The 10902-nt window shown below is 50.8% G+C and overlaps 1 protein-coding gene across 1 annotated transcript; it reads right to left on the bottom strand.

Annotated features, from left to right (window-relative positions):
* Positions 1-231: 231 nt before the first annotated feature.
* Pex10 (peroxisomal biogenesis factor 10) lies at positions 232-7177 on the bottom strand. Its single transcript, XM_052178343.1, has 6 exons — positions 7006-7177; positions 6394-6474; positions 5199-5605; positions 3727-3902; positions 3516-3651; positions 232-2594 (listed from the first exon to the last, which is right to left on the bottom strand). The coding sequence occupies exons 1-6, from the start codon at positions 7109-7111 to the stop codon at positions 2526-2528; spliced, it is 975 nt and encodes a 324-aa protein (XP_052034303.1). The 5' UTR covers positions 7112-7177; the 3' UTR covers positions 232-2525.
* Between the last annotated feature and the right edge of the window lie 3725 nt (positions 7178-10902).

The following is a 10902-nucleotide window of genomic DNA, read 5'->3' as shown; positions in this document are numbered from 1 at the left end:
TTGTTTGAGACTATTTTGACATTTTCCTTTGATACGTACGTAACATTTCGCTTTTGATTAATTTAAACTTGTTCTCATGCAACAAGCTCTTTAAGGAAACAGAATAGGCCAGAGCATACCACGTCTGGGGTTTATTGCATGGCCTTTTACTTTCTATGGGGAAGAAAGAACCTACTGCGTGTCAAACTTTTTGATGTGATAAAAATAATACTCTTTAAACATTTTACTAAGTGACTTTTAAATCCCAACTTTATTAAAGACAGTGTCCCTTGCTTGTATAGCCTTCGTTGACACTACGAGTCCACCTCACTGAAGCCAGCTTGCTTGCCACAGCTATTGCAAGGGAGCCACTGGGCCAGTTAGCACCAGGACAGCAGACACCACAGGTACAGGAGGGACAGGCTGTCCAGTACTGGCAGGCTCTCCAATCTCCCAGGCTGTGACCTATTCAGATCCCACTAAGAGGTGTTTCTCATCCATCCATCCATCCATCCATCCATCCATCCATCCATCCATCCATCCATCCATCCAATGGTGTTAGATACTGAGTAAGTCAGCCGCCTGGGTTTCCCTTTGCAGACATTCTGATGCTCCTTTTAGATGTTACATTTTGTACACCTAATGTCATTTTCTAACGTTCTAAGTAAGTTTGGTTTTTTAACCATGTGAGCATTTGGGGCTTAAACCCTGAATGTTTTTGTTTACATTTCCCCCATTGTTTTCCTGACTAGACTCTGGTGTGCTGGAAAGAAAGTTAGGTCTACCTGGCCAGAGCAATGTGAGTTCCAATTGGGGTCCTGCAGGTTATCTGTAGCTATGTTCCAGGTTCCTACAGACTTTGTCTTCCCATAGGCTAACTGAAGCTACCTTTGGTCAGTCCTGGTCCTCTGCCCTTTCTAGAGGGATGAGTCCTGCTCTTGGTAAGGGGACCTTCACAGGGAGCATGATGGCGTCAAACAGCACTGCTGGTGGCTGGGCTTCAGCCCTACTCACTGCTTGTAGACCAAAAGTTCTATCAAGTTGTCTTCACACTGTTTTATGAAATCTAGACCTAGATCTCCTGGGGTTTTTTGTGTTTGTTGTTTTTAATTTTTAAGATAGGGTTTCTCTGTGTGACCCTGGCTGTGCTGGAACTCACTCTGTAGACTAGGCTCTGTAGACTTCAACTCACAGAGATCCACCTTTTCTGCCTCCTAAATACTGAGACCAAAGGTGTGTGCCAACACCACCCAGCTAGAGCTTCTGTTCTTAATGTACCTTTTCTGTGGAATTAGTCTCTTAAAGATATGCTAGGCTGTCTCTACTTGAATTCATTTTAAAAGCTTGGAAATAGCCAGGCGTGGTGGCGCATGCCTGTAATCCCAGCACTTGGGGGGCAGAGGCAGGCGGATTTCTGAGTTTGAGGCCAGCCTGGTCTACAGAGTGAGTTCCAGGACAGCCAGGGCTACACAGAGAAAACCCTGTCTCAAAACAAACAAACAAACAAACAAACAAAAAGCTTGGAAATGTCAAATGGAGGCAAGAAACAAGCTAGTGACAAGCCAAGAGGGAGCTGGATTTGGCAGTGACATTGGTAGGCAGGATACTTGTTTACCTGGCCTCCAAGCAGACATGACTCACTTAACTTCCTCAGAGAACAGCTATCTGAAGATGCACGGAAATTGGTTTATAGGAGAAAGCTCACTCAAGCCAACTCTGCCAGGTCAGACATTCAACAAGTAAAGTTGCTTGCTTGATACCCAGCCCGACTGGAATTTGATCCCTGAAATACATGATATAAAGAACTGACTCCTACAAGTTCTCTGATTGCTACACATGTGCAGTGGCACGTGTGCAACCTAATACAGTTTTAAAAAATCTGCAACTCAGGGAGACCCCTCCCTTCCTACCCACTAGGCCAAGATGAAGACCTTCATTTTCTTTTTTTTTTTTTCTTTTTAAGATTTATTTATTACATATTATAGTGTTCTCCCTGCATGTCAGAAAGGGCATCAGATCCCAGTATAGATGCTTCTGAGCCACCACGTGGTTGTTGGGAATTGAACTCAGGACTTCTGGAAGAATATCCAGTGCTCTTAGCCTGAGGCATCTGTCCAGCCCAGACCTTTGTTTCCTTAAGGAATCGGCCACACGGGTTAAGCGTGTGGTTAAGTGTTGTAGAGGGGTCCTGACTTTGGTGAGCCCAGAGTGTTGTGCTTCGCTTCTGGCCTAACCTGAGCCCTGCCTCTTATAGCCCCACAGCTGCCTCTTTACAGACCTGAGTAAAACATCCTGAGTTCTGAACTGCAGTTCTCAGCTGTGTGGCTTGAGAAGGGAGGGGGAGCCCACTATTTCCAGAGACTGAAGCCATAAATTACGTGCAACAAACTCCCACACCCATATTGATTTTATCCTACTTGTGCCTGGCCCCCTTTCCAGGTATCTGTAGTAGCTTATGTGATGAGAAGTGTGGAGGTTTTATACTCCTGTGTAGCCACAGCTCTGAGGAGAAACTTCCATGAGCTTCCATCCACTTCTTGGAGCTGTCAGCGGTAGTGCCTCAGGTAGACCAGCTTCTGGGGTGGGAACTTCTCCCGGCACAGGGGGCACTCTGTCTGCAGGATAGGGTATGTATGTCATTTTAGCTGTGCACTGTAGCTGGCCCTGATCCCCAGTGCTTTGCCTCCTGTTCTACATACGTGCACAGCTGTAAATCAACCAGAAAACAGCCTCTCTCAAGGTCCTGAGTCCCAGAGGGGCTAGGCATTGGATAGTGCTGACTCAGCCTGGCTGTGCCCACCCACCCAGCCTCAGGACTTAGGAACTCTAGGGCCTCTCCTGGGCCTCTACCCTTTGACTGAGCCTCTGCCATATCTACCCAGCAACCCCCACCAGTAAGATACCAGGCTGTATGTGCTACTCTAGCCCCTCCCTTATAGAACTTCCCCTAGGTCTAACTGCAGATGACTCCCAGTGCTTCCTCTCAAGAGAAAAGACTCACTCTGCCATCTATGAGAAAGCAGGGTACACAGTGCCCACTATGCAGACTGCTGACGTAGCAGTGTGAATGCTTGTGTTTTCTGTATTGCGGCCCAGGATACCCAGCCTCTTAACAACAGGGCACAGCCACACTAAGTTCCCTCTCACTTGTAGCCTAGGCTTCTGGCCAGGGTAGTAAAAGCAGCTGACTGGCTAGACACGCCAACCAGGGCCCAGCTGCTTACATGAAGCAGTGTGCCCTTCTGGAAATGGTTCAACAGTGCACAGGAATAATTTGGTGTGTTAAAATGTACTAGCATCCTAAATGTATGAAGTAAAATGGTAAGTGTAGCCTGATATGTACACCTAACATGTGCCATTCACCTGCCCTCAGTCAGGCTTCAAGAGAGTAACTGGGAACTTCACCCCCAAGTACAGTTCATACCTCACAGAGCTTTTAATAACATGGCCACCTCTCCATCCCCAACTCAAGAGGTTTGGGAGGTCAAGGCAGTGCAACTGCCACAGGTCACAGGCCCGATAATGAGCATGCATACCTTGGTGTTGCACCACTCGGTAATGCACTCCCAGCAGAAGAGATGGCCACAAGGTGTGGCTGTGGAGTGTCTTCGATCCTCCAAGCATAGGGTGCAGAGTGGGGTTCTGCACACTGCTCTGTCCTCAATGGAACTCCTATGGGGGTAAGTACACAGGTGAATACACCTTTCACAGGATCAGGGCGTGCCAAAGTACAAGCCCCCTGCACACCTGCGGTGGGACAGATTGCGGTGCAGCCTCCATTCCTTCCTGGCTCGCTGCTTCTGCCTGAAGCTGTACAACTGCAGCCCCATGGACAGTGCCAGATGCAAGAGGGAGATAAGCCCCAGCAGCTGGTAGCTAGTGCGAGCCCTCTGGTCCTCTCCAGGCAGACGGCGAGTGCGGAGCTGTTAAGACAGGTGACCTTGGCCATCAGGATCCCGCAGGACCTAACTAGCCTCTTGTTAGCTGGAGGTTTTATGTTCAGCCAGGCCTCCTCTTGGCCACTGGTAGTGTCCCGAGAACAAGAACCAACAGGGAGATGGGTTTAAGTAGTGACTGGGAACCCTAGCTATAGGGTGGCCTTGAGGTATTAGCAGCACAGACAAGAATTGAGCCAGGAGGCTAGATGGACCAGGAAAATGGGTGAGGATTGGGGGCTACTTGAGAGGAAGGGAAGGATCCCAAAGAAGAGGGTGGGGAACATCAAGGGAACCTGGACAGGTGGATACTATTCCCTCTGACACTGGCCCTCAAGGATGCCACTGTTCTAGCCTCTGCTATAGCTAGTGCTGTAACTGCCATGCACACGTCACAACAGAACTATGCTGTCTTCCCCCTCCTGCCTTCCCACTGGCAGGAAAACCAAGACACCAGGTTCCATCATGCCTTGGGCTGGAACAGGAAAACAGCAGGCCCTATACAAACCCAGTGCCCAACATTCAGCAGCCATTCGGAAGGGAGGCACATCTGCTAAACTAAATGACTGCTTGGGCAGATTCTGCTTTATCTGGCAGAACTGAAGTTAAGGCCTGAGACCAGACTGTGGTTCTGTCTCTAATAAGGGTGTGTGGGAGGGGTGAACTGGCTGGGGGGAGGGGTGGTGAGCATGAAAATGATACCAAGGTGAGGTCTTCAGTGTGACAGAATACAAGAGCATTGGTAGGAAGCTCAGGTCAAGGTGTCTGGACTGCCAGAGGCACAATAAGGTCAGTACAGACTTAACAAGGCCAGCGCTGTGGTGAGGTGATGTGCTCACTCTAGGACAAAACCCTAAGATCTTGCCTATCTGGTAGGGCTGCTGGATGGTGATGAGCAAGGACTTCTGCTGGCAGGGATGAATGGGAAAGGCCAGACACTGGGCTAGAACCTGCACTTGATACCCTCTGGACTAGGTGCTCTTCCCCCGACAGTTAAATGCATATAGCCACAGGCCCATAGTGAGGAAATTGCTGAGGCCAGACCTAAGTCCATTCAGGCACGTGCCCAGATCTGATGTCCCATCTTCAGTTTGTGGAAACTGACTTCCCTGGGCTTTTCTGGAAAATATAACTGAACAAACTCCGCTCTTTCCCAAGTATAGAATTTTGATCGCAACTTGGAAGCAGAACACTTGGCTGTGATCGTGTCATCATGGGTCCCCTAAATAACACTGCTCAGAGGAGCCCAGCCTGTATACCAGTCCCCATATCATGGCTACTTACATAAGTGATCCCTGCTAGTCTCTTGGCCAGGTGGTAGAAGGTACCATGAATATAAAACCAAGCCACATGGAACCGATGGAGGCAGGCGAAGCCCTGTCTCAGGATAAAGACTGCCCGCTGGAGGGCCTTCCTCTGTTGTTCAGTCAGGGTGGCTGTGTGGTGGTGTACCCAGCGCCGTGCCCTTGATTGGCTACGTCCTCCAGGTAGCAGACTGCCCTGTGAACCCCGGGGACTGTCGCTGTCAGCTTGCAGCTCCTGCTCCAGGGGCAGCAGTGCCTTGTCTAGCAGGTAGGGCAAGACAGCATGCAGCACAACCAGCACTGCGCGGCGGAGCCTGGAGGGCACGCGCTGCTGGGATGGGTCCACTTGGATGATCCCGACATACTCTTCCCCAAGGGTCTGGTAGCCTGAGGATGAATGCACAATGAGGAGGGTCCAGGGACAGGCTTCTAGATTGGCCTGTGTCTTCCCCCCCACCCCAGTCACCCTGAGACCTAGCCAAGGCCAGCACAACTTAAACCCACCTATGCCTTGCTGTGATTTCACCATGCCACAGAGACTGCCACTCTAGAATAGGCCTTGGGTCCCCTGTCAGTTCCTGCTTACTTAAGCCTTTATTCTGTTTCCCAGTCCTTCCTCTGCTGAACTCCTATCCCCTGTCCAAGTGATGGGATCCAATCTTGTGGCTTTCTACCTTCCAGACGATGGCTCAGTCTGCATCTGGCTCAGTCCTAAGTATAAGGCATATATACCGCTGCTTACCTGACACTGTCACATGGAGTCAGATTAAAAAGCCCCCAAGCCTACCCAGGCTTGAAGCTAGCTTCTAGTACTCCAGGACTCTAGTACTGCAGAAGATGAAGCCCAGCTTCCTGTTCCTGAGACCAGACCTGTGTTCTTTCCATGTGACTCACCATGACCCTGCTCTTGGCTGTACAACCTCTGTCCCACACACTTTAGCCTCTTCCTTTGTATTTTGCAATGCCTCACACCCCCAAAAAGGAAAGCCATCCTGCTGAGAGGCCTCCAGGAAGAATCTGGGGCAGTACCCCATCTGGCCTGTATCTTTCTGCTGTGAGACTAATGCAGGTGACTTCCAGGAGCTGCTTAGTTTGCCTGGCAGCCTTCACTATCCCTTCCAGACCTGGGTGGATTGTGGGTCCCTCAGTGCCAAGGTCCTGCCAAGCATGGCTACCTGCAATTGTGGTGAGGCCAAAGTAGGCTATGTCCGAGAGCAACTCGATCTCTTTCCTCCATTCCAGCCATTTCTTTGCACCTGAGAGAAGAAAAATATTAGCTCTAGAGAGGTGAAGTGGTTCACTTAGGATCACTCTCCCAACTCCCAGGGGGCAGGTGAAGTCCAAATCAAGTCCCTCCTAGGATGACCCTCAACAGCTCTCTCCGTTTGCCTCCTCTGCTGCCCTGCTTGACCTGAATGGCTCCGAGCACCTCCTAAGAACCCCCCAACTGTAACTGTCTTGAGTCAAGAACTGTCCTAGAGCCATGGAGCCTCAGGAAAGTCTAGGTAGTGCTAAGAACCTAAGCCAGAGGCGACCTGTTTAGTATCAAACCTCAGCTCTCTGAAATCCCAAATCCCTGCCTGTGAGATACACGTAGACGTCTACCTATGAGACTAATAATATTAGGTCCAACCTGTAGGGGCGTTTGGAGAGGAAATGGGCAAATGCTTGAGAAACACTTAAAGCGGAGACCTGCAATGTGTTCAGCAGTTTGTACGTCTGTTTTGATCCCCGTTTTCCAAACAAGCTTTGGAGCTGCCACCTGTCTGGGTGCCCAGGATACTCACCCGCTAGGCTGTGCAGCGCCCCACCCGCCGCGCTCCGCAGGCCTCCCAGGTAGTATTCGTCCTTCTGCGCCGCCCGGATCACTTCAGGGGTACCCGCCCTCGCCATGGCCTGAATCGGAGAGCTCTCACCGCGCCGGCGCACCTCGTGGGCGGGGCCCAAGACGCTCGACGTGCCTCTTTCGTAGTGCGCAGGCTGTGAACACCACGCGGCCGAAGGCGGGACCTAGGCATGACATCCGAGGAGGCGGGGATCATGGGCGGGGCCAAGACAGAAGGGTGGGGCTACTGGGGGAGGGGTGTGGTCTGTGCCTGGAGGGTGGAGCCGCACAGTGAAGTGGCGGTTACTGACAGAGACGCTGTGGATGCCTAGTGGGTAGGATCCCGAAAGAGCTCAAGATGTGGTTTTGGCCTGATTCAGGTCCAGTTTTCTGGCACGAGGTACGTGTCTCTGGGACTGCAGAAGTGGACCTTTTGGGATAGCCACGTGATCCCAACGGACTACTGGTGTCCCCAGTTCCCATTTGGAGTTCCTCCCACTGCCCAGGTTTCCTCAGCTTGGGTTGGGCAATCCCAGATGGTACCTTTGACCACTGCCAGGAAGCAGTCACGGCTCATGCAGAGGCACGAGCTTCTGGCCAAACCAAATATGACAGTTTGAAATGCAGATTATTTGAAGGCCCAAGGCTGCTTGTGCAGGAAGACTTTTCAAACTCAGAAGCTCATTTCTAGCATAACCATGGGGTATGATATGTTCTAAGTGTCCCCTCCTGGACTGCTCCTTACACGTGACTGCATTTTTGCATTCTCTTCAGTCAGTCATGGGGAACAAGACCAGAAACACTATTCAAGTATCTGTTGTCCTCAGGGATCCGGCCTAAGTGTCTCTCTCCGTGGGCTTAAATCCTAGGCACAGAACTCAACTGTTGACCGGTGCCTTGACCCTCAGGTTCCTCCTTTGTGGGCTGTGGATATAAGACACAACTAACCACCTCTCAAGAATCCTCTCAAGGCACCGGGCAGTGGTGGCGCACACCTTTAATCCCAGCACTTGGGAGGCAGAGGCAGGTGGATTTCTGAGTTCGAGGCCAGCCTGGTCTACAGAGTGAGTTCCAGGAAAGCCAGGGCTACACAGAGAAACCCTGTCTCAAAAACAAACAAACAAAACAAAACAAAACAAAAAGAGTCCTCTCAAGGATTCTTCCTAAGAGACAAAACCCAGGATGGCCAGCAGGTGGAGCCACCAGCCCATCTTTTCTACTAGCTTGGGCAGCTAGTATCACAGATCGCACAGATTGGGAAACAAGAGGCCTTTCAGTGAGGAGAGAAAGCGAAAGGGCAAGATTAATAGTGACATCATTGTAGATCAGTTCTCTGGGTTCTCGGATGACCATATGGCCTGAAGTCCCCTCTTTGCTTCAGTGTTTCGGGGTTCCAGAACTCTGAGGAGAAGGTAGAGCTCAAGAGCTCTTGCTTAAGGAAGGGACATATGCCCCTTGCCACCTCCCTTTGACCACCCCTTACCGGAAGCACAAGGATCCTGAGCCTTGTGACTTTCTCCTCATAGACTCTTCCCCCGCCTTAAGATGGAGGACAAAAAGGCCAGGTTCCTGAGGGCTTCAGGGAAGGTACAAGAGATGTGTCAGAGTGCTTGACAGTTCTGGTCCTGGCCTTGACTCTCCCAGATCCACCTCCTGGTCTGTCTGCTCGAGGGCCACCCCAATCTGTGAGATAGCCATAATTCCCTCTTGTCAATTGTGGTGAGGTTCCCTGGGGACACTGCACTCTCACTAACTCTGTGAGGGGCAAGGTATGGCCTGCACTTTCGTTCACTTGACGGGCCTCAGGTTTCTGGTCTACAGACCAGCAATAATGACGACAATTAGTTGGTGTTTACTGAGAGTCCATCATGACAGTGCTGGCCACGTGTATTGTGTGGGCCTGCATGCAGGTTGGTAGTAGATCTGGGACAGGTTGGAATTTTGTGTCTCTGACACAGAAGCTTCTGGAGCAAAAGTCAACCATCCTAGAGGCAGTGTTTACAGTTTTGTCCCTCAACAACTTCTTCTAAAGTCATATACACTGGGATTTTGTTGTCCTGCCTGATGTCCTTTGTCAGCAATGCTAGCTCTGGCCACTCTGCTCTCTAATTGTATTAAAGTAAATTATATTTGTTGTGTATTTGTGTTGTATGCATTTGTGTACATGCATGTTTGTATATGCGTAGGCATATGTGGATATGTGGTATGTGCACGTATGCGCTTGTGTATACACGCAAGTGTGTGTGTGTGTGTGTGTGTGCATGTGTGCATGCCTTCGATTGTGGAGACTCGCAAGGATGATACCTGGTATAATTTTGGATTGCTTTTCCATCTTCTTCAGAGCAGAGTCTTTGAATCAAACCCAGAACTTACCCAGTCTTTTTTTTTTTTTTAAAGATTTATTTATTATATGTAAGTACCCTAGCTGTCTTCAGACACTCCAGAAGAGAGCGTCAGATCTCATTATGGATGGTTGTGAGCCACCATGTGGTTGCTGGGATTTGAACTCAGGACCTTCGGAAGAGCAGTCAGTGCTCTTAACCACTGAGCTCTTTCCAGCCCCCTTACCCAGTCTTATAAGCTAATTAACTTATTAACTTATAATTAGCTTATTAACATGGCTAGTCTTATTAGCTAACCTACTCTGGGATCCTCCTCCCTCCAAGGTTGACATTTCAGGCGGGCCACCTCATCCATTAGATGTTCATGTGGGCTCTAGGGATCTGAACTCTGCTCTTCATACTGGTGTGACGAGCATCTTATCCACTGACCTCTATAACCAGCCCTATCTGAAGAATTTTAATGTAGTTCTGTTGGTAGGGAGGCTAGAGACAGAGTGAGCCAGGACTTGGGGGAGGGCTGGGAACTGAGAGGGGATGCCCAGCAGGTGGCTCCATTGTATCTGCTTTGTGCCCTCCCCCAGCCCCACCCCCAGGTTAAACCTTTCAGCCCCATCTACTTTACTGATAGATGATCCTGTAACTTTTAGGCTTCTCTTTGCCTGAGTGTCTTTGATCCCTTGTAAATCTTCCCTCTGCCCCTAGCAAAACAAGAAAACTCCATTTCTCTACTGGATCTGGCCCTGAGATTGTACTGCGGGGGGTGGGGGGGGGGTGGGGGGGGGAATACCTGCCTTGAGGCAAGAGTGTTATCAGGTGATCCTGTAAAGCCCCTGCCCTCACCTGACATCTGGTCTCCTGGGAACCCAAGGAGGGACAAGTCAGTGCTTTCTCTGCAGGACTGGGGAGGGGACTGCAGCCCAAGTCTGTCCAGTTCTGGGAGGCCTGCCCCACCACCTGGGGCATGGAGCAGGACTGAGTGTTAGCTCCCTTAAGTTTTTCATTCCACCCTTAGCTGCAGAGAGATAGAGGGGCTGGGTATGACCCGCCCAGGAGTAGCTCACACACAGGGACGTGACTGTTAGGGTGGGGCCTGCCCTAGGCAGGAGGCCCCTCTATAGGAGCCACAAACCTGGAAAACAGGTTCCTCTGCCCAGGGCAGGCAGGCTGGAAGCTCAGAGCACCCCACAGCCGGCTGCTCCAGTTGCTACAGATTGGAGCCCTGGAGGTACTGTGGGCACCAGGAGGGTGGGGGTACTGGGAGGGAGCATGAGGCCCCAGAATGGAGCCTGGAAGGCTCTGTCTGATAAGCAGAGATCTCTGGGAGCCTCCCCCTTTTCCCTGGAAGGCTTGCTTGCTAATGAGGGTAGGGCCGGGGCAGGAAAGCTAAGCCCTATTTGGAGACTGTGTGCCCTGGGAAGGGACCCTGAGCAGTTCTGGGGGCACAGGAAGGTGGCTGGGATGCGACCCTTAGCAAGGACCTGTGGTAGGCAGCATTGCAGCTCTGTGTTGGCCCTGGA

This window comes from Apodemus sylvaticus, chromosome 3 (assembly GCF_947179515.1).
Source record: "Apodemus sylvaticus chromosome 3, mApoSyl1.1, whole genome shotgun sequence".
Classification (NCBI taxonomy): domain Eukaryota; kingdom Metazoa; phylum Chordata; class Mammalia; order Rodentia; family Muridae; genus Apodemus; species Apodemus sylvaticus.
This window is presented reverse-complemented; position numbering and strand designations above follow the sequence as displayed.